Below are 19,622 nucleotides of genomic sequence, written 5' to 3' on the forward strand. Positions count from 1 at the left end.
CCACACGTTTTTTTGAACACCTCCAGTGAGGGTGACTCCACCACCTCCCTGGGCAGCCTGTACCAATGCTTGACAACCCTTTCGGTGAAGAAATCTTTCCTAATATCCAATCTAAGCTTCCCCTGGTGCAACTTGAAGCCATTTCTTCTCGTCCTATCGCTAGTTACTTGGGAGAAGAGACCAACACCCACCTCACCACAACCCCCTTTCAGGTAGTTGTAGAGAGCGATGAGGTCTCCCCTCAGCCGCCTTTTCTCCAGATTGAACAATCCCAGTTCCCTCAGCTGCTCCTCATCAGACTTGTTCTCCAGACCCCTCACCAGCTTCGTTGCCCTTCTCCGGACATGCTCCAGCACTTAAGTGTCCTTCTTGTAGTGAGGGCCCAACACCGAACACCGTACTTGAGGTGTGGGCTCCCCAGTGCCAAGTACAGCGGCACGATCACTTCCCTAGTCCTGCTGGCCACACTATTGCTGATACAGGCCGGCATGCTGCTGGGCACACTGCTGGCTCATGTTCAGCTGGCTCTTGACCAGCAGCCCCAGGTCCTTTTCCACCAGGCAGCTCTCCAGCCACTCTTCCCCAAGCCTGTAGCGTTGCATGGGGTTGTTGTGACCCAAGTGCAGGACCTGGCACTTGGCCTCGTTAAACCTCGTACAGTTGACCTCATCCCATTGATCCTGCCTGTCCAGGTCCCTCTGCAGAGCCTTCCTACCCTTGAGCAGATCAACGCTCCTGCCCAGTTTTGGAACTCCCAGTCCAACTTCTGATGTGTAATGCATCTGAGTGTAGAACTGTTGCTGCATGGCTGTGCTCTGAGGTTTTTACCTGGTTACACAAAAAGGCTACAGCACACCTGTATCTGTAACTTCCAGAAATCCTGGGAGCAAAAGCATGAGGTTCAGTCTTGGGTAAAACATACTGATAGTAAATCTTGGCTCATCTCCACTGCTTTGACTAGCATCGTTCTCAGAAATGTGGCAGTTGATGAAGGAACCTGAAACTCTAAATAGCTAAATTATTTTTGATGTCTTTTATTCCAGCTCTCCTTCATTCAACATTCCCTCATAAACCCTGACATCTTCTGTTTTGCTGACTACCCTTGTCATACTGTTGCCACGGACATCCTGAAAGCACCACCAGAGGACGACAATCGAGAAATTGCTACATGGTAAACCTGCTCTCAACTGCTTTTCATACCTAGAGTTAGAGTAAGATTACTTCTCTGGTCGAATGTGGCTTTATCTTCATGCAACCAGATTTATTGGTATCTGTGTGTACATCCCGGTAGATCAGCCATTAGTAGTTGTTCCATGTTTGATGGGTGAAAGTTCTCATATTATCAGAACTCCCTGTGTACTTCCATAATACCTGAAAATGTACTGCCGGTTCTTGCTTTTTTTGGCATGTTCTGGCTGTCTGGAGAATTTCTGCTGAGGTATTTGGGGAGATACTGTGAGCTGAGAGGAGGAGATAGAGAAGGCATGAATTTAAGTTGTTTTTTCCCAGGATGACATTAGAGAAGCTTTCTCTACTTGTATGAAAGAAGTCCTGGGATTTAAATAGTACATTTGTATAGCTATTGCTGAGTTATTGCATAAAGCTGACAAGGGTGACTTTCTGAGCTGACCCTTACACCCCTTCTTTTTGTTATAGCTGTGTAGATGATTTCAGTGAAGATATTTGCTTCTATTTCCATTGTACAGCCCAAAATAGGGGAATTGGAGGATGGGGAATACGGGTAAATTGGGGAATGTGGCAATGATCACTTGCCTGTAAAGCAGACAAAACTTGTAGAATATCTTCGCTAGGTTTCACAGGTGGAGACTGGGAGGTGTTTTTAAAATTGTATTCCATTTCTGGAAGCATGTTTCAAGCTAAATTATCCAAGTGATCCCCCTCAAGCTGAGGTTTTGAACATCAGCTTTCAATTCTCCCTCTTCCCAATGTGAGGAGAGCTGCAATATCAGGTTGTTTGCAGTGGGCTTTGCATTATAGCAGCTTACAGTTGTTGCTACAAAATGCTTGAAGGATCCTGTAAGCTAACTATTTTGTAACTTTGGGGGGTATTGTCTATTTGTTTCTTTTCTTCTGTTAGGAAGAGCCTGGATTTGATTGAATCTCTGTTACGATTGGCAGAAGTGGGACAGTACGAGCAGGTTAAGCAGCTCTTCAGTTTTCCTATCAAGCATTGCCCAGATATGTTGGTATTGGCCTTATTGCAGATCAACACGTCCTGGCATACCTTGCGCCATGAACTCATCTCCACGCTCATGCCAATTTTCCTCGGCAACCATCCCAACTCTGCCATCATTTTGCACTATGCATGGCACGGACAGGTCAGTATTTTCACTGGAGCATGCCTGTGGCTTGTTCATGTAACTGAAAGCTTGTTAAATGGGTTGAACACTTAAAACAACAATGCTTGTATGGGTTTATGAAACGGGTAATTTAAAACCCAAGAGGTAAATTATCAGTGGTTTATGCGAAGTAATACGAGTTGCCTGCTCCCTATCTTGAAGCAAACTGTTGTCATTTGATTTTCTTTGGGGAAATGTATTCAGAACAAAGAAATAATGTTCACTGAGAAAATATTCCTGGAAAAGTAAAGACCAAATATCAGTTTGACTTCTTTAACCTTTCAGTTTTAACTAAAGTTGACCAAAGTTTCTTTTTTTTTTTTTACATTTTTTTAGAACACCAAAAACCTCACCACAGCAACAGCTCTCCCCACCAAACTCTCAACCTCACACATTTAAAGTGTAGAAACTTGAAGCAGTAAGAGGTTTAAACCAAAATAATCTCCATTGTGCTTGCTAAAAGATAGAGGCTATTCTAGGTATAAAGAAACTACTTGTACCATAAATTTTAAGAGTCTAAGGTGTTTTCTGGAAACTTTGGACTGGCTGCTGACCCTTTTCTAGGAGAGCTTCCATGTAGAGACAGGGTAACTATGCAAATCCCATGCTTTTAATGGGCAAACAAGTAGGCTTTTATGGATTTGCCTTTTGTTATGACCTTCATCATTATGTCCACTGGTAGCTAAGTGGATAGGAGTCACAAGAAGAAACTTAAAGCAGGGGAAGCCTCTGGAGGGAATCTGCATGAGGGAACGTCTTGCTCTGTTCAAGTAGAGTTAATAAAAACTTGACCTCCGAGGTCGTGGTCCACGTTCACTGCAAAATTATGGCTATTTGCTATCTGAAATGCTATGAACATTTTATATTTTTCCTGATAAAAGTTGTTAAATTGATGAAGAGATGGGTAGGATAAAAGTGATGTGCTTTTTGCCTAAGGTCTCAAAATGGCAGAATATGGAATTTTTCTGCAGGGTAGGCTTCAGAATAAAGTACAAAATGATGGCTGCCATGTGACATGGTGCCATTCCACAACTTCAGGACGTTTCACTTCTCCAAATGAGGCAACCTTTAAGCAAAACCCTTGCTGCCATGAAAATCTTAGTTGTGTTGTAGTTTAAAATTGCCCCTGTGTGAGCAAAGAGCTAGATAACTCTGTTTTCCGTGTTAGTGTGATGTTGCAATTCTCACTTCAGGACATCACGTCTGGCATAACATTTTGTAAATGGTTTGCATATTCCAAAAGGAATTTCTCTACAATTGAGAGGAATTAGACCTGTACAGTGGCAGGAGACAGATGGGGATGTACATACTTACCATTTGTAGTCATTATGCCTCCTTTAGTTGTAGCTTCCAGGTAGTTTATTGCTGCACAAAAAGACCCCAACTCTGAAGATAAAGAATAGATGTGTTTGCATGTTAAGTTTTAGAGCTAAAATAGCTGACTTAATGTTCACATAGTTGATCCTTTTCCTAGAGGCATGAAGTACGATCCTAATTTACTTTTCCTTAGGGTCAGTCTCCTTCAATTCGTCAGCTTATCATGCATGCAATGGCAGAATGGTACATGAGAGGGGAGCAGTATGACCAGGCAAAATTGTCACGTATTCTTGATGTGGCGCAAGACTTGAAGGTGAGTTTTGCAAAATGCTGCTGCCATTTTCTGTCTCATCTCTTATGCAGGCTTGCTCATCTTTTATCAAAGGCTAAGCTTAACTTAGATGTGACTAATTTAGTAAGGATTACTTTGTTTAAGCATGTCTGAATTCAGTTATTGCCACTGTACTTCATCTTAAAAAAAAAAAACCCACACCAAAAAAACCCCAAAAACAACAACAACAACAAAAAAAAACCACAAACAAAAAACTAGAAAACCCAGCCTATGTTCAAGTGCTCTTCAGCTGAGTTGTGGTATCTCCCTACAGATGCTTCTTGGCCTGTCCAGTTGTGAACCCAAGACATCTTACTTGGTGTTTGCAGTGGAGTTGGTTATCGTGGCTTAGCTGACCAGTAACTTGAGGCAGTGTAATAGAACTGCTTGCTATGTGAATGTGCTGTAAATCCAGGGAGAGCTTTGACTGTTTTAACCCTGAATAACATTGAAATGGGAAAGTAGAAAATAGGCCTTAGATATTGGTGTGAAGGTGGCTCTGCTAAGCATAATGGAACAGGGATTTCTTAAAAATACTGCTACTTTTCACTTGTTCACACATTCTCAAAAGGGACTGGAAGTTGTGAGTGACTACTTTGAGGCCTTCTATTGCTTCCTAAAGTTAGATGCAAGTTAATTGGTTGTCTCAAAGTGCAAGAGCATCAACTGCTGCTTCAGGTCAGTTTTGGAGCAGTTACTGTGTTCAAAGATTAACACTTTGAGCAAGATATGTTCAAAGTGACTCTGAGGTCTGCTTGATGTTCGGCTTTTCTGATTAATTTTGTTGCAATATCAACTTGGCAGCTCTTGGCCACTTTGCTGGTGGATTTTCACATAGAGGAATTTAAAACTGTAAGCACAAGGTCTCTTCAAAGAAGGTAGGGTTCGTGATTTCAAATGAGGGCTCTGGCTTACTTGTCTCACGAGCAAGCTGTAGTGAAGCTGATAGTGCCAGTCCTTTTGTTGACAAAGAAAGCATAGCAGCATGTGATAGCAAGACTTCTTTACTAAAAAGTATATGGGGATTAGAAAGAAAAGAAAGGAGAAAGGGTATCCTTGTGTCTTCACTAGTAGTCTTCTGATTTTTTTTCTTTAGGCCTTGTCAATGCTGCTAAATGGTACTCCATTTGCCTTTGTTATTGACCTTGCTGCACTTGCCTCTCGACGGGAATACCTCAAACTTGACAAATGGCTCACAGATAAAATTCGGGAGCATGGGGTAAAGCAGGATTTTTCTCTTTATTTCTGCACTCTATCAGTGACTAACTTAAGTCACTTTAGCAATTTTATAAGTAGCTTTAAAGTTGTGGAAAGTGTCCATGGTCTGATAGTTCAATGTTTTCACTGAACTATAATAGCTTAGTGTGATTCTTTCCATGGTGCAATTGCCAAGTTTGAAATAGTGACTTGGATGCAGTTTGGGAGATTAAGATAAAATTTGTTTCTTTCCTCAGGAGCCCTTCATCCAGGCCTGTATGACTTTCTTAAAGAGAAGATGCCCATCTATCCTGGGTGGCCTTGCTCCAGAAAAAGATCAGCCCAAAAGCGCACAGCTTCCTCCAGAAACCTTGGCGACTATGTTGGCATGTCTGCAAGCTTGTGCTGGGTAAGGATTATATGTCTTACTCTGCATGCGTAATCTGTTTGTAACTTGTTTGCTGGCACGTGGTCACAGCTGGTTTGGAATTTCACATGGAGAATGGGGTTAATGAGAATAGATAAGCTTGCAGGGATAGGTTCAGTAGTATGTTTAACTTTGCACTGAAACCTTTGTTGTAGGCTAGGTCACAAGAGCTTAGTGTTCTTGTTTTTATAATCAAACAGGTGAGGTGACCTTGATAACTGGGGGGTGGCTGGTTAGTCAGATCCTGGGTTGTTAATGACTAGATACAGGGCTGTAATTTGGACAAAAAGCAATACAGGCCATAACTACAGAAAAGGACAGCATCTTTAGAAAACAGTGACTGAATAAAGGATTTTGTGATTGCATTAAGCAAATGCCTCCGTGTGTGGTTACTACCCTAGCGGAAAGGGCTAATGCAGTCCTTATGTGTAAGAGAAAAGTGGTAAGTGGTGATTGTAATGTAATTGAGACTGAAACTAGACATGTGTAACTTCTGTTGTATTCATTTGAGATGGTCTCAAGGTAGTCAAAGGATGGAAAATACCTAAGATCTTTTGCAGTTCAGATTGTTTAGCTGAAGTCCAGAAGAAGGAAGCGTGGGTCCTAGAGAGCTGTCTTACCTGCTGGAGGGAGGGGTAGACTACAGAAAGGCTGATGGAAATCGAAATTGGAGAAATCGTTTTTTTAAATACTGTGTTCACATGTAGTAAAAGTGACTGAATGTTGTAAAATATTTGTGATGTCACTTCTTGATGCTGTCAGATCAAGATGGTATTTAACTGCAGCGATATTTCAAAGATAACTAGGAATAGCATAGTGTGACATACGAGCCAGAGAAAGCTGGAAATGGTGCTGGTTTCGGTGTTAAATTTTGACATCAAAGGAGGCTGGCATGTCTGAGTGCGTGTTACCTGATCTGAGGCTTATATTGCATCCCTTGGCTTAGCTGGTGTTGTCCTGAAAGATGTAAGAAACATTTTTAAAGGTATCCAGGATGATTTCTTGGCTCTCCAGTAAACGCTTGGAAATGAGTATCAACATAGAATTGTCACACTGGGTATTTGAGCTGGAAGGCAATTTGAGATATCTGCAAGTTTTTTTTTTTTTAGGAGAAAGAATTCTCCTGATTTCTACTGTGACCTGTGCAATTAAACTTCAAAACGATGTTGAAATACTGCTTCTGAAATACAATGGTCTAGCATGCCGCTTGGACTGAAAAGATGGCTGTTACTTTTCAACTCAAAGTGCATCTTTTGAGCCTATAGTTCACAAATTAACCTATATTCATTATTTTGCATGCTATCATGTCCAGATTTTAGAGGTTTAACAGTTAACTGTAGACTTGACTTGCATCTAATGTCACTGTGTTCTGAATCTTAATGTGTTACCAAGTTTTATTTATTCAATTAATTCCAAAAGCCACTGGTTCTCTACTGGCACAATTCTCTGAGCTTTTGGTGTCTTTTTATAGCTACTTGTATTCCCTCTTATGCAAGAATGTGACCTACTTGCAGTCATTTTCCATTAGTTATTCTCTTTGAGCTTTAAAAAGAAAATGCTTGGATTTCTTTCATGAAGCAAGTGCTTTGATTAGCTTAGGTTTCACGCACGGAAGCAGGCATTGTAAAGACTAGAAGATTAAAATCGCAGTAAATATTAAATACGTCTGGGAGGGTAGTTCCACTTTTGCTAGCTGAAGTCTGCCATCTCCTCCTAAATCTGTTGATTTAGGAGCCTGCGCTTTAATTAGGCTGCAGTTAATTCTTGTCCTGTTTTGTGTCCAGGGAGACACTTTTCTTAGCCACCAGGACCCTGCATGTTCTGAGGCTCTTTATTTTTGGTACAACTTGTTATCAGTGGTGAGCACTGCAGTTGTGGCATCGTGTAGCAGTGAGGCTTCAAAAAGAAGTGTTCCTCTTATTACTGAGTGTTTTGTTTTGTTTTTTTTTTTTAAATGAAGTCAGGGTGGTTGCAGGCACGGCAGGCTGAGCAAGCACGTGATTTGGTAACGAAGCGCTCATGAGAAGTCCTCCCCTCAAGGAGCCGCAGTGAGTTGAGAGGGGCAGCCGTGCCTCTTCCATGCAGTCGTGTCCAGCACGGTCCAAGTGTGTCAGCATGAGGAAAGGTCATTCCTTCCCAGTCCCTGCCTCAAGGAGGGAAAAGGCTTCTGCCTACCTGTCCCTAGGGGAATGAAAAGGCCTTTCTTTGCTTTGTAAAAAAGGGTTAAAAAAAAATAAATAGAAGAGATGTGAACTTGTTATTCCAGCAAGGTGGAGCCTCCCTTAAGCTGACAGTTTTGTTCCTGTAGGACTAGCTGATGGTGGTCCCTGGCTTTCCTGCGTACTCATATTTCAAAGATATCCTTCCTGCGGTTTTCCCCTAGTTCTCTTCCAGGAATGGCACTGATTAGGTTAGATGCCTGAATATATTTTTATGTAAAACTTGAAAATAGGAGCATTTTCTTTAAGATCTAGTTATCAAATCATGCCCACCTACTTCTTCGTATCATTTGCCTCAAATGCAGGGGGTTTTTTTGTGAAAACATGCAGTTTTGTACTATCTAAAAATATGTGGATGTTTGCATCTTGATACAGCAGTGTCTCTTTTGACACGATAACAAAATTAACCTTCAATCTATCGGGATGGCAGGACATAATATGGTTAGTGGTTCGTTCCAAAGCATGGATGGCCTAAGTAGTCACCACAAATACCAAACTCTAGGATTGCAAGCCTGTCTCAGTCTTCATTGTGGGCTGCCATATTATCTATCTACAGCAAATTGCAATTTGTTTTACTAAAGCGTGCTATAGTATTTAAGCATAAAGACTGTAAACTTAACTGCTACCAAAAAAAAGATTGAGTGTGTTAACCATGTGTGGACTCAGCTCTTGAGTCCCCAGTCCCGTTCCCTGATTAGCTGCAGTGTTGCAAGATACTGGAATGCCTCCTGCATCAGCAAAAACACCGTGCTGCCTGTTAATTGGTGATAGATACATTTAAATGTTGGGATTTCTGAGAGTGTGGCATTGGGGTGCCAGCAAATACATATTGTAGATCCTTAGCCTACTATGTGGCATGCGCAGAGCGCTCTGTCTTCAGGTCTGGTTGCACTTTCTTGAAACATAAATCCCTGTGGTTGGCTTTTTTTGAAGGTAGGTTTCTGATTGCTTTTTCATACACTCCTCCCCAAGTTCCTTGCTTTTAATGAAAGCAACTTTGTTTTCCTGCATTGTCAGGATGATTCCTTTTTCCCTCATCCCAACAGCTGTGCAGTAAAAGCTTGTGAAAATTCAATTAAAATGAGGAATCTCCAGACAAGCTTAACAAAGCTGTGTTGGTATAGTTGCACCATTACGGGAAGAAGTCTGCTGCTTTAGCTGTTCTGACTGAAAAGGTAGAACTAAAGTTCAGGAAAGCTGTAAATAACTGGCTGTGTTTTCCGAAAGGAAGATGTTAGTGTTGTGTTAGTATGTTTGTGGTTAGATATGTCAGCAGCAGAGCTGGCTTTCCTTCCAGTTTGGGAACCTGGCAGTCAGGTGTGGAACACTTTGGAAAGAGGTACTGACTGCTCTTGATTGTGCAATGTCTTCATGCCTAAGTTTGAGTTTTCTGTTGGCTTTTGATTATAATTTCCTTGAATAGTTAGGTTTCCTGTCTCTGGTTTGGTTTAATGTTAGTGCACGAAGCATATCTTTCAGTTTATAGACAGGTGAATTTTAGTGCAGCGGGTGGTGGTATTTGCCTCTCATCCTTCTTGTCTTTGAGTGTGTAGCCCGACCTGTAGTCATGTTGTATCTCCTCTTTTGGAGAAACCTTGTGTGTAACGGGATTTGAAATGGGAATAACGAAGAACAGTGAAGTCTGGGGACAGGAAGGAGCCTTGAGGAGCAGATTTGAACAATGGATCACAACATCAGTTATTGTACGTATTAATTCATGAGGCTGAGCTGTATGTAGCCCATAATATGGGCACCAGCAGACAAAAGACTATTGTAGATAGTCTGCTCTTCCAAGGGCCTTTGGAGCCACATGGGGACGTATCCCAGCTTTCCTGTAAGTCATTACTTTCTGGGGTAACTGTAGAACAGTATTTGAATTATTGAAGACAAAGGAATATTCTACTGGAGATTAATTTTTAGAACTACAGTTTAAAATTTTCTATTTACATATAGACGTTTCTCTTGGGACCTGCTCTGATGCAAGTTTTGCAGATAACAAAATGTAGCTTCAGAAATTTTGCAACTTCTGTTTGTGAAATGTGGCCCCAATTTCTGTAGGAAAACCAAGGGGGCCTTGGTTTCATGAATGTTACGTGGTTCACTATCCTGCTTTTCTGTTCTAGGAGTGTTTCTCAGGAGCTGTCAGAGACCATCCTTACCATGGTAGCTAACTGCAGTAATGTCATGAACAAGGCTAGACAGCCACCTCCTGGAGTCATGCCAAAAGGACGCCCACCCAGTGCTAGCAGCTTGGATGCCATCTCTCCTGTACAGGTAGAGAAATAACATGCTGCATTTTGAGAAGGTGGTGTTGATTTAGCGTTAGTTCTGCTGCACTGTTGGAGCTCTTTCAGCAGGACTAAGTAAAACATCATCTGGCTCCCTTAGTTTTATGCTTGCATGTATAGATAACTTGCTTGTAACTACAGAATAATGCTTGAGGCTTGTAGTTCAGAGCTGTCTTTCACTTCACAAATGTCTGTAAGAAGTAACTGAAGTATAGCAGGATGGGAGCACTGAGGAGGGACAGAGATTTGGTTTATTTAAAATAACTGAGGGTTTCTTTTATAGTGCTAAAATTTACTAAGACTTTTGAGAATTAAGCACTGCCTTTGAACCTGATGTGTCTTGTTTGTAGCTTCACGGGCCAAGCAACAGTGCTAGAGCGTAAGGACTTGTTATAACTGGGGCTCTTCAGCTCTCAACTGAACTGCTCTTTTAAAAACAAGGTACATTTAAGTTACTCCCTGCCACTCATCATCCCTTCCTCCTTTGGGAGCAACACATTAGACAGGTTTTGCTTCTAGCAATGACATTCAATGGCAGATTTTAAAGTTGTGACAAGTTTTTCCCATGAAATAGTGGCAACTCAGCATTTAAGAATGGCTGAAGCATCAGTAGCTTACGTAAACTAAATACAGAGAGCAGTTTCCTGGTAAATTGTTGCTTTATTGAAGTTGCTCATCAGATGTACCAAATATCGTGGCAACCTGCTGCAAGTAACTGATGTGAAGAAATAGAGCAGCAGATGTTAGTCTGTAGTCATGCTGTCTTTTGGGTAGATAACAGAATTTTCTGCTGTTCCTAGTCAGGAGCTCTTAACTTACTGCTTTGTCAGCTGGCATTGTGCCTGCCCTCCTACTCATCACCCAGGTCTTAATGCTTTTTATCGAAGGCTGCATTCAGGTATTTACCTGTGAAAAGTGAGCATAATGGGGTCAATCAGACAGTCAAAAATACTCTAAGCTTGATATGAAATAGCCTTTGTAAGTTTTGGGGTGAGGTCTGAGGTCGCAAACCGCAGAGCGTAAACTACTCTGGTGTAAAAATCTGTGCCACTTCTTATAAGCGTTTACAGCTGCATTACGCTTAACTAGAGACTGCGGAGCAATCAGCCTTTCTGTAAAACCTCTGATTGAATAGGATGATATGGGATTGTAGAAGAAAAAGTGCAGTCGCGTTCTGTAGACAAACTAATCTTTTGGGGTGATCTGGATGACTTCAGAATTTAAAGTAACCATGCAGAAAAGCTCTTCTCAGGAATGTTTTGATGTGTAGCTGTCTTTGTACAAAACCTGCCAAAAATCAGCTTGATTGTGCTTTATGGATGCCTGTGTATAATCTTCCTTTCTTCGTTCAGATCGACTCGCTTGCAGGAATGGCATCTCTTAGTTTAGGTGGCTCAGCTGCTCCTCATACCCAGAGCATGCAAGGCTTCCCTCCAAACTTGGGCTCTGCGTTCAGTACTCCTCAGTCACCAGCAAAAGCGTTCCCCCCTCTTTCCACCCAAAACCAGACAACAGGTTTCAGTGGCATCGGAGGACTCTCTTCACAGCTTCCAGGTACTGCTGTCTGCGGGGAGTGTTTTGTATTTTTGATGTGGCTGAGTGAAGGCACTGTCATTGCTAGGGTTGGAAATACTGGACAGATAGCTGTGTGTTGTGTGGGAGGGAACTACACAGTCGTCGCTCCTAGGTCACTGCTGAAACAGCACTTGGGCAGAGTGTTGCAGCTGCAACAGGTAAAAAGTTGGAGAGTCAAGAGGGTGAGTTTTGGGAGATTTTTAGCAGCATTGGTTTAGGTTGGGACAGAGGTGAGGAATTGCTTGAGATAAAACTGATATTGGATAGTTATGAGGCTATACAGCTCTGAGTTCTTGGAAATGGCAAGTGCTGGGAGTGATAAGTGCGTGTGGTGAAGGGTGCAACTGAGATGACCAGTTGTTTGCTTTTCACTAGGTGATCTTACTACAGGTTTGCTTTTCAGTAGGTGGTCTTACTACGGGTAGCCTGACTGGCATAGGAACCGGAGCCCTGGGCCTTCCTGCAGTCAACAACGACCCATTCGTGCAAAGGAAGCTGAGCACATCTGGACTGAACCAGCCTACGTTCCAGCAGAGTAAGATGAAACCTTGTAAGTGGTAGTGTTGTCTGTGGCTGTGAAGTGTGACTGTGGTCTGCAGTTAATCTGCGTTTTCTTCAGGGGAGGCTCGGATATGTAGGTGGTAAATGTTAGAAACGTGGCTCTAGTATTAGCCGTTAGTCTGAAAAAGGTGCTTCTAAACTTCTATACTAAGCTTGCCAAGTGGCCAGGGGGAGAGGTTGTTAAAAAAAAGCAGCTGTTAGTGTAAAATATAACATGTTATGGATTTGCATGAACAGCGTGTTTCTGTGTCCTTTTTTGTCGTGCTGTGTTTTGAACCAAAGCATTGTCCTGCTCTTCAGAGAGAATCGTGTGCATCTGGTAAGAGGGTAGATTTTGTTTTGTTTGTAACAAGGTTAAACACAGCTACCTGGGTAAGGTCCTGTTGCAGCAGAGAACTTGACAGGTAAAGCAGTGAATTAGACTGCAACAGTGGAAAGAAAGACTAGCATAAGTTGGTGGGAATGCAGTTTTTGGAAGGAATAATTTGGTCGCTAACACTGAGCCATTATCCTTAACTCATTTATGCCTCTGAGGTATGCTGACAGTGAAATATTTAAGCAATGAAATGCTTAAGCAATCAAACAGTGCCTTTAGGAAGCATAGCCATATGCTAAACCTTCAGCATTGCTGTTATTACATATCTCAGTCTCCTTTGATAGCTCCTCCATAAAAGCAAAGTTACTGATCTCTACAGATGTACGGTAGAGGTGGCTGTAGTGACCGTTGGCTTATATTTTTGGGCTTGAGCATTCAGTATAAACTCAGTTGACGCTCGCTGACTGGCCTGAACGTTTGTGTGAAAGCTTGTCTGCATGTTAGTGTTGTGTAGCATGCTTTATTCTAGTCTGTTTTGCATTTGTTTAGTTTAAGTGTCAGTTGAGGTTAGCTTGGGATGCAATGGGTTCTAGGAATACAACAGTATGAGGTTAATTCTGTCTTAGGATTCAGTTCTCTTGGATAAATATAACAGATTGAAAACGGATTCTTAAATAACAATTCCTGTCTACTAGAAAGGTTAAGTATCCTGCTCTTCAGGAGAACTAGCAGGTTTTACACGGGTTGGTGGAAGAGTTGAAAAGGACTAGATGCAACCTAAATGATTCTGTGAAATTGACTGCCTGAAGTTGTTCTGAGAATGATACCCTCTTCCCTTTTTTAACAGCTGACTTATCTCAGGTGTGGCCAGAGGCTAACCAGCACTTTAGCAAAGAAATAGATGATGAGGCAAACAGCTACTTCCAGCGTATTTACAACCATCCACCACATCCAACCATGTCTGTAGATGAGGTGAGTTCTCTTCTGTAGCAGTTGCATCACCTGTGCAGAGACTTGCTATAAAGGTGGTAGCAATTATTCCTTCATGTATTAGTTTTAGTGGAAGATAGCAAAGGGCTAGTGGTAGGTGCTTGCAGCATTGCTTTTTTTGCTTGGTTGAAATGGTGTATTTCTGAGGCAGCATGATGTCAGAGTAAACTTGTAGCTGACCATTACATTCAGCTTTGTCTTCTGTGGACTGAAGACTTTAGCATCATTTTAGGAGTGTTAATTAACTATCTATGTGGGAAGAGCTCAATGTGGAGTGGAAGCTTGTGTAAGTGTGCCTCTAAACAGTCTGTATAAATTGCACTTAGCTTGAATATTTTTGGTTTTGAAGTTTCTAAAACTGACTACAACTGCTAAAGATGTCCTAAGCTCTACCTTCTGAGCTTCGACAATTATTTTAGTTAGTCTCTATGAGACTAGTTATCAGTCTGATGTACTTGCTCTTTGAAGTACTTCAAATTTACTTTAATGTATTTGTGTGGTTATAAATTATGGAAGACACTGAACATTCATTTTCATTTTTCTAATTTTGAAGCAAGGGAGTAGGCGGTCACAAAAAAGTTTATGTGAAGACAGTTACTTAAAGGGGAGAAGAGTCTGAAGAGGAAGCTTGTTGTAGTGATGTAGTGCCTACTAGCTAAAATGAGATTTTCTTGAAGCAGTTATTTTGCAGTCTATCTTGTGGTAGTGCAGTTGACCTTAGTAGTTGCAAGCACTCTTGAAACCTGTAGAAACTCTTGAAATAAAGCAAATCTGTTGGTAACCATTTCCAATTTCTTTGCAGGTCTTGGAAATGCTGCAGAGGTTTAAGGACTCCAACATCAAACGGGAGCGAGAAGTGTTTAACTGTATGCTGAGGAACTTGTTTGAGGAATACCGTTTCTTTCCCCAGTACCCAGATAAAGAGCTGCACATAACAGCCTGCCTCTTCGGTGGGATAATAGAGAAAGGACTGGTTACTTACATGGCATTGGGCCTGGCCCTGCGCTATGTTCTTGAAGCCTTACGAAAGCCTTTTGCATCCAAAATGTACTATTTTGGTATTGCTGCACTAGATAGATTTAAAAATAGGTAAGTGTGAGGTTTTTTTTTGGTAATACTTGTAGCAGTACATGTAATGTCTTGTTAACTTTGAACCTGCTCTAATTACGCAGTACAAAATTGCTTATATGTTAGGAATTTACACATCTCAACTTCGGGATTACTTTAGAGATCTGCCGAGCTGAAACAAAACGTGCTAATGTGCTGGTTAAAAGGTGACCTGTTCTTTAAATCAATGTGTTACCTGTGTAAATGTGGGACAAACTGAGATGGTGAAACTGCTTAGCAGACTTGTTTATAAAAATAATTCAGCTAGATGTTGAGTTGGATGCAGTTGTCATGTTAGAAATGGGGTGAATGTCGTTACTCTTTACAGGAACATTCTAGTGGAGTGCTATTTGCACTGTTCATTACTGAAAGACTGGGGAGGAACTAAGCTCTAGGATTTTGGTTTTACACAGAAACCTCAAGTATAGCAAAAAGTATCTCAAAAAAAAAAGCTTTGAGAAAGCTTTTAGTGGATTGCAGATAGAGGAAGCTCTCAAGGCAGGCTGCAGTAGTAGGCAGGACAGTGTACACTCATGGGAAAAAAAATCTCAATTTTGGAAGAAGATACATGAACTTGAAAACTATTAGAAAGCTTCCTGGAATTATGTAATGACTAGAAATACATGGACTTGAAGTGTGGACTCATAAGCAAGGAACACGTTATCTTCTGTCCTTATCCTCCTTTAATAGTTCATCTGCCCTGCAGCATTTTGTCTGTAAGAAAAGCTGTTGCTTGCAGCATTCGTAGTTGGATATTGTGTTGTGGAGTTAGCTGAACAGAATGAATAAAGACACTTAAGGCTGACATACTTGAGACTTAAGTGCCTTCTTACTCCTCTTGAGAACCATTTTAAGTAGAGTGTCTAGCATTCATAAGTAGAGCTATAATAATTGGTGTGCATAGGTGAAGCTTCTGTCTTGGGTGTTAGGGGCACTCTGATTTGCTGTTTAAAATATACTAAGCCAGACTATGAATTACTTATCCAATAATCGTACTGCAAACACTGAATGTAAGTGCAATTGTGTGCTCGGTCAGAAGCACCAAGTTGTAGGATAAGAAGAGTTGCTGTGAATAAACCTTGTGTTTTGGTGTTAGATGAATTAATTTCAAATGGGTTTTGCAACAAAAAGTACGTAGTAGAAAATGCTTTGTTTATATCACAGCAGCTGAGAGGACTCCAGAAGTAATTCTGTGATGCAGTATGGGAGTGACATACCAGTGTTATACTTGTATTTCTCTGTAATACTGTTTTTGATCTGGGTGTATGCTTCTGACTAATGCATATTTTGTCTGACAGATTGAAGGACTATCCCCAGTATTGTCAGCACTTGGCTTCTATTAGTCACTTTATACAGTTCCCACATCATTTACAGGAGGTGAGCGTGTTCGTATTGGCACACTAGCTTTCTAAGATTTTAAATTCTGTTGAGCAAATTCCTGTTTTCCTTTGAATAGTCTGAGCTGTTGCAATTTGAGACTGTGTACGTTCACTGAATCAAATGCCTTTTCTTAAAGGTTTTGCCGTGGGATGGGGTGGACAGGTGTAGGTGGTTATTTGGTACCTCTTTTTCCATAAATCTGTATGGGTTGCTTATGTTGAAATAGCTGCCTGGATATAACTGTGTGATCAATCAGTGCACATGGCCATGCACAAAGGTTTTAAAGTGCTTCGGTGGAGTCATTTTCCAGTCCCCTAAGGATTTGGAGTTTTCCTCTAAGATAGAGGGCATTCAGCTGGGTTTATACAATTTCATACTCAGACCAACTAAAATAATCCGGATAAATGTGAGAAACTTCATTCCTGAAGGTCTGATCAGAGCAAGGGCAATACCGTGTAGTCCAGAGCAGCGTTGAGCATACGGCGTCTGCCTCGAAGGTGCTTTCATTGGTAGAAATACAGAAAAGCTAATCCCTGTGGCAGAGCTCGAGAGCAATCTAGGTAAGGAAAAATCTTCAGCACCAATGTGAAGATAGAGAGGTCTACCCAAAGCTGCAAAGTCCAATAGCAGTCTCAGTTTCACTAACAGGTTTCAGACAGTATCCCTTAAGTGTGATGTCTGATGTTCCCAGTTTCTGGGGGGAAAAAAAAAAGAAAAATACACTGGGGAAGAAACTCGTGTTCTACCATGGAGCTACTTTAGAGGATGTAAATCTTAGTTGGCCACTTCAGAACTGTGTTTTTGCTTATTTATTGGGAACGTCAGACTTTACTGTTTCTATGTAGCTGTAGGAGTCCTTGGAGAAGACTTCTTACCTGCTTTGTAGCCAGTTTCTTGTACTCACACATTTCTCTTAGGCTTTTTCCTCTTCTGCTCTGCTATCCCAGGCCTGCAGGGATGGGAGGTTTTTGGGTAGTGCTCTAAAATTTTGAGGATGTTGAGTCTCTTGATGCTTGTCATCAACCTGTTGAGATCAGAGGTACAGCTTGAGGCTCTTTTCTGGTAAGAAAGAAGGAAAATAGTGACAAGATGTGCTTTATAAGGGCATACAGTTGTAGTTTGGAGATTCCCTTAATTGCATTAGCATCAAGTATTTTAAAGCCTGTTGGCAAACCTTTATACTGCTCATGTGAAACTCAGCCTGTAGTTCTGTTGCATGTGAACTTCTGTATGTGCTTGTTCACCCTATTTTAGTACATAGAATATGGACAGCAATCCAGAGATCCTCCTGTGAAGATGCAGGGTTCAATCACCACCCCTGGAAGTATTGCACTTGCCCAGGCTCAGGCCCAGGCCCAAGTTCCAGCAAAAGCTCCTCTTGCTGGCCAAGTCAGCACTATAGTAACCACCTCAACCACTACCACTGTTGCAAAAACCATTACAATCACCCGACCAACTGGAGTCAGCTTCAAGAAAGACGTGCCGGTAAGCATTCTGTCACTCCAGTGCCCTTACTGGAGAAGCAAAGGACTTAAGTTGCAGTCTGGATTGAGGACGTCTAGACAAAATCAGATGTAATTTCTGTGCTACAGGTTTCAAACTGTGATCCATATTTTATATCTGAAGTATATAACCTTTTAAAATATGAGCAACATTTTTATAGAGAGAAGGTGTTTTTGATCATAAAACTGTGGTGTCAAGTAGAAATGTGTTTACTGAGGTTTTAATTATCAGGACAATTACAGGACCATCATTGCTGTTAATGATTTGCAATAGGACTCCTGAAATAGTTGACAGCTGCTGTTCTGCTTGGGGCTTGAGAACACTTACTGCACACTAAAGAGCATTTGAGCTAGCAGTTCTAACTATGGTTTTTCAAATCTTGAGCCACTTACTTAAACATGTCTCTGAACTTCCTGAAAGTCAGAGTTGTTACAGCAGAATTGGCTATTCCACAGAAAGTGCTGGGGCACGCTTGGTCCCATGTGTATGCTGAGGATGCGTAGAGCTGTATGGTAACCGAGGCACTGTGAAGTCAATCCTGTCTTGCTTCCTGATACTGTCTTGGTACAGTTGTCTTAAAAGAAGCTCCTCAAACTAAAGGAGGCGAAAATCAAACGTAGCTGAAAGTTATGAACAACTGTTGCGGGACAGTTCAATAGTGTAGCTATCAGTGTCTTTCACACCTGATTATGTCATGTAGATAGTTGTTATTTTGAGGCGTTTATAATGCCCAATTTTGTCCTTCCCTATTCAGCACTGAAGTGCTCCTGGAGACTCACTACTGTACTAAGTGCTGCTCACTATTGTACTATGATTTTTCTCCAGGCTGACAGTGTATGCAGGCTGTTAGCCTAATGGGTGCTATTGCAGTGGAACCTATTACATACGAACGTAAATGCTAGAGGTCTTTTTGTACAGCACCGTTGTTCTGCTGAGTATTGATCATCACTTGTAGAGTGAAAAAATCACTGGGCTTCATTGAGAGTGGCTGCTGAAAATGAATCTGCGACAATAGATGTCACCTGACAAAGCTCAGTTCTTTTTTTTTTTTTGCTTGACAGAACAGAGCCAAAGTGTCTTTTGATGTTGCCTGTAGGTATTGTCTGGTCTTAATTTCTTGTTCTCCCTCCAGCCTTCCATTAATACTACCAACATTGATACGCTGTTAGTAGCAACAGATCAAACTGAGAGAATTGTGGAACCTCCGGAGAATGTCCAGGAAAAAATTGCTTTCATCTTCAATAATCTGTCTCAGTCAAATATGACACAGAAGGCAAGTATAGAAGAACACCAGTAAAATTCTTTTTTAATATATATCTGGACCCTTCTAAAGTGGTGGGTGATGATGTTTCTGCAGAAATTCCAGCTTGCAAAAAACTAGCGGGGGAGCACACTTCAGAGAAATAATTTTCAACATGTTCTATTTGAACCTCTTTGAAGATAGAATTTTTCAAGGAAAGGAAAGGCAGGTGAAAGCAAGCTATTCTTAATTTGCAGGAGAAAGCAAGTTTTCCTTGTTTCACTGTAGCCAAATCCTTCATACTGAAGTATTATAGGTCTGTAATGCTTTGTTTTCAGGAAAACACTTCTAGTAGGTGCCTGGAATAACTGCTGGATAGCCCTTTCTGATGTTTTTGTCATTTGAAAGGACTAAAAAATACTAATGCAGGTTTCTGAAAAAACATTAATACAAGTTTGAACATTCATATCATAACTGGGCTGGGTACCATTTGATATTGCAAGCTTAAGCTAATGGACTCTTGTATTTCAAGCTGAAACTTGGGTTGTTTGTCTCTGAACTGGTGGAAATCTGCAGTACTGCTGCCACCTGTGCTGTCAGGTGGCTTTAACATAATATGCCAACATTTATTTTGCAGTTGTCTGGGAAAAAGCTGAGAAATGGGGGAAAGGTAAACTATTGTGCCTCACTCACTTTATGATTAAGTGCTTGCTGGTTGACCAGATCTTCGGATAATGAGACACTGACTTCAAAGCTATTAATTTTTTTTAACTGTAGTGTTAAAAGTAGTTGAGTGAATATGGCTGTGCTG

General features: G+C 41.3%; 1 protein-coding gene across 5 annotated transcripts in view; it reads left to right on the top strand.

Annotated features, from left to right (window-relative positions):
• CNOT1 (CCR4-NOT transcription complex subunit 1) overlaps positions 1 to 19,622 on the top strand; it is a gene marked incomplete at its 5' end in the record, with an annotated part of 53,290 nt that overhangs the window by 12,896 nt on the left and 20,772 nt on the right. For 4 of the 5 annotated variants that reach the window (XM_082005794.1, XM_082005796.1, XM_082005795.1 and 1 more), the window contains 13 exons: positions 1,044 to 1,171; positions 2,099 to 2,339; positions 3,871 to 3,990; positions 5,105 to 5,227; positions 5,463 to 5,614; positions 9,975 to 10,125; positions 11,492 to 11,693; positions 12,118 to 12,264; positions 13,439 to 13,563; positions 14,384 to 14,670; positions 15,987 to 16,065; positions 17,323 to 17,553; positions 18,704 to 18,844. In XM_082005794.1, coding sequence (XP_081861920.1) covers positions 1,044 to 1,171; positions 2,099 to 2,339; positions 3,871 to 3,990; positions 5,105 to 5,227; positions 5,463 to 5,614; positions 9,975 to 10,125; positions 11,492 to 11,693; positions 12,118 to 12,264; positions 13,439 to 13,563; positions 14,384 to 14,670; positions 15,987 to 16,065; positions 17,323 to 17,553; positions 18,704 to 18,844 — 2,127 coding nt within the window. The remainder of the gene's footprint in view (positions 1 to 1,043; positions 1,172 to 2,098; positions 2,340 to 3,870; positions 3,991 to 5,104; positions 5,228 to 5,462; positions 5,615 to 9,974; positions 10,126 to 11,491; positions 11,694 to 12,117; positions 12,265 to 13,438; positions 13,564 to 14,383; positions 14,671 to 15,986; positions 16,066 to 17,322; positions 17,554 to 18,703; positions 18,845 to 19,622) is intronic. The other variant, XM_082005798.1, reaches the window with a different exon arrangement.

The sequence above is a fragment of the Phaethon aethereus genome (genome assembly GCF_964289735.1).
Source record: "Phaethon aethereus genome assembly, chromosome: 13".
Lineage (NCBI taxonomy): Eukaryota > Metazoa > Chordata > Aves > Phaethontiformes > Phaethontidae > Phaethon > Phaethon aethereus.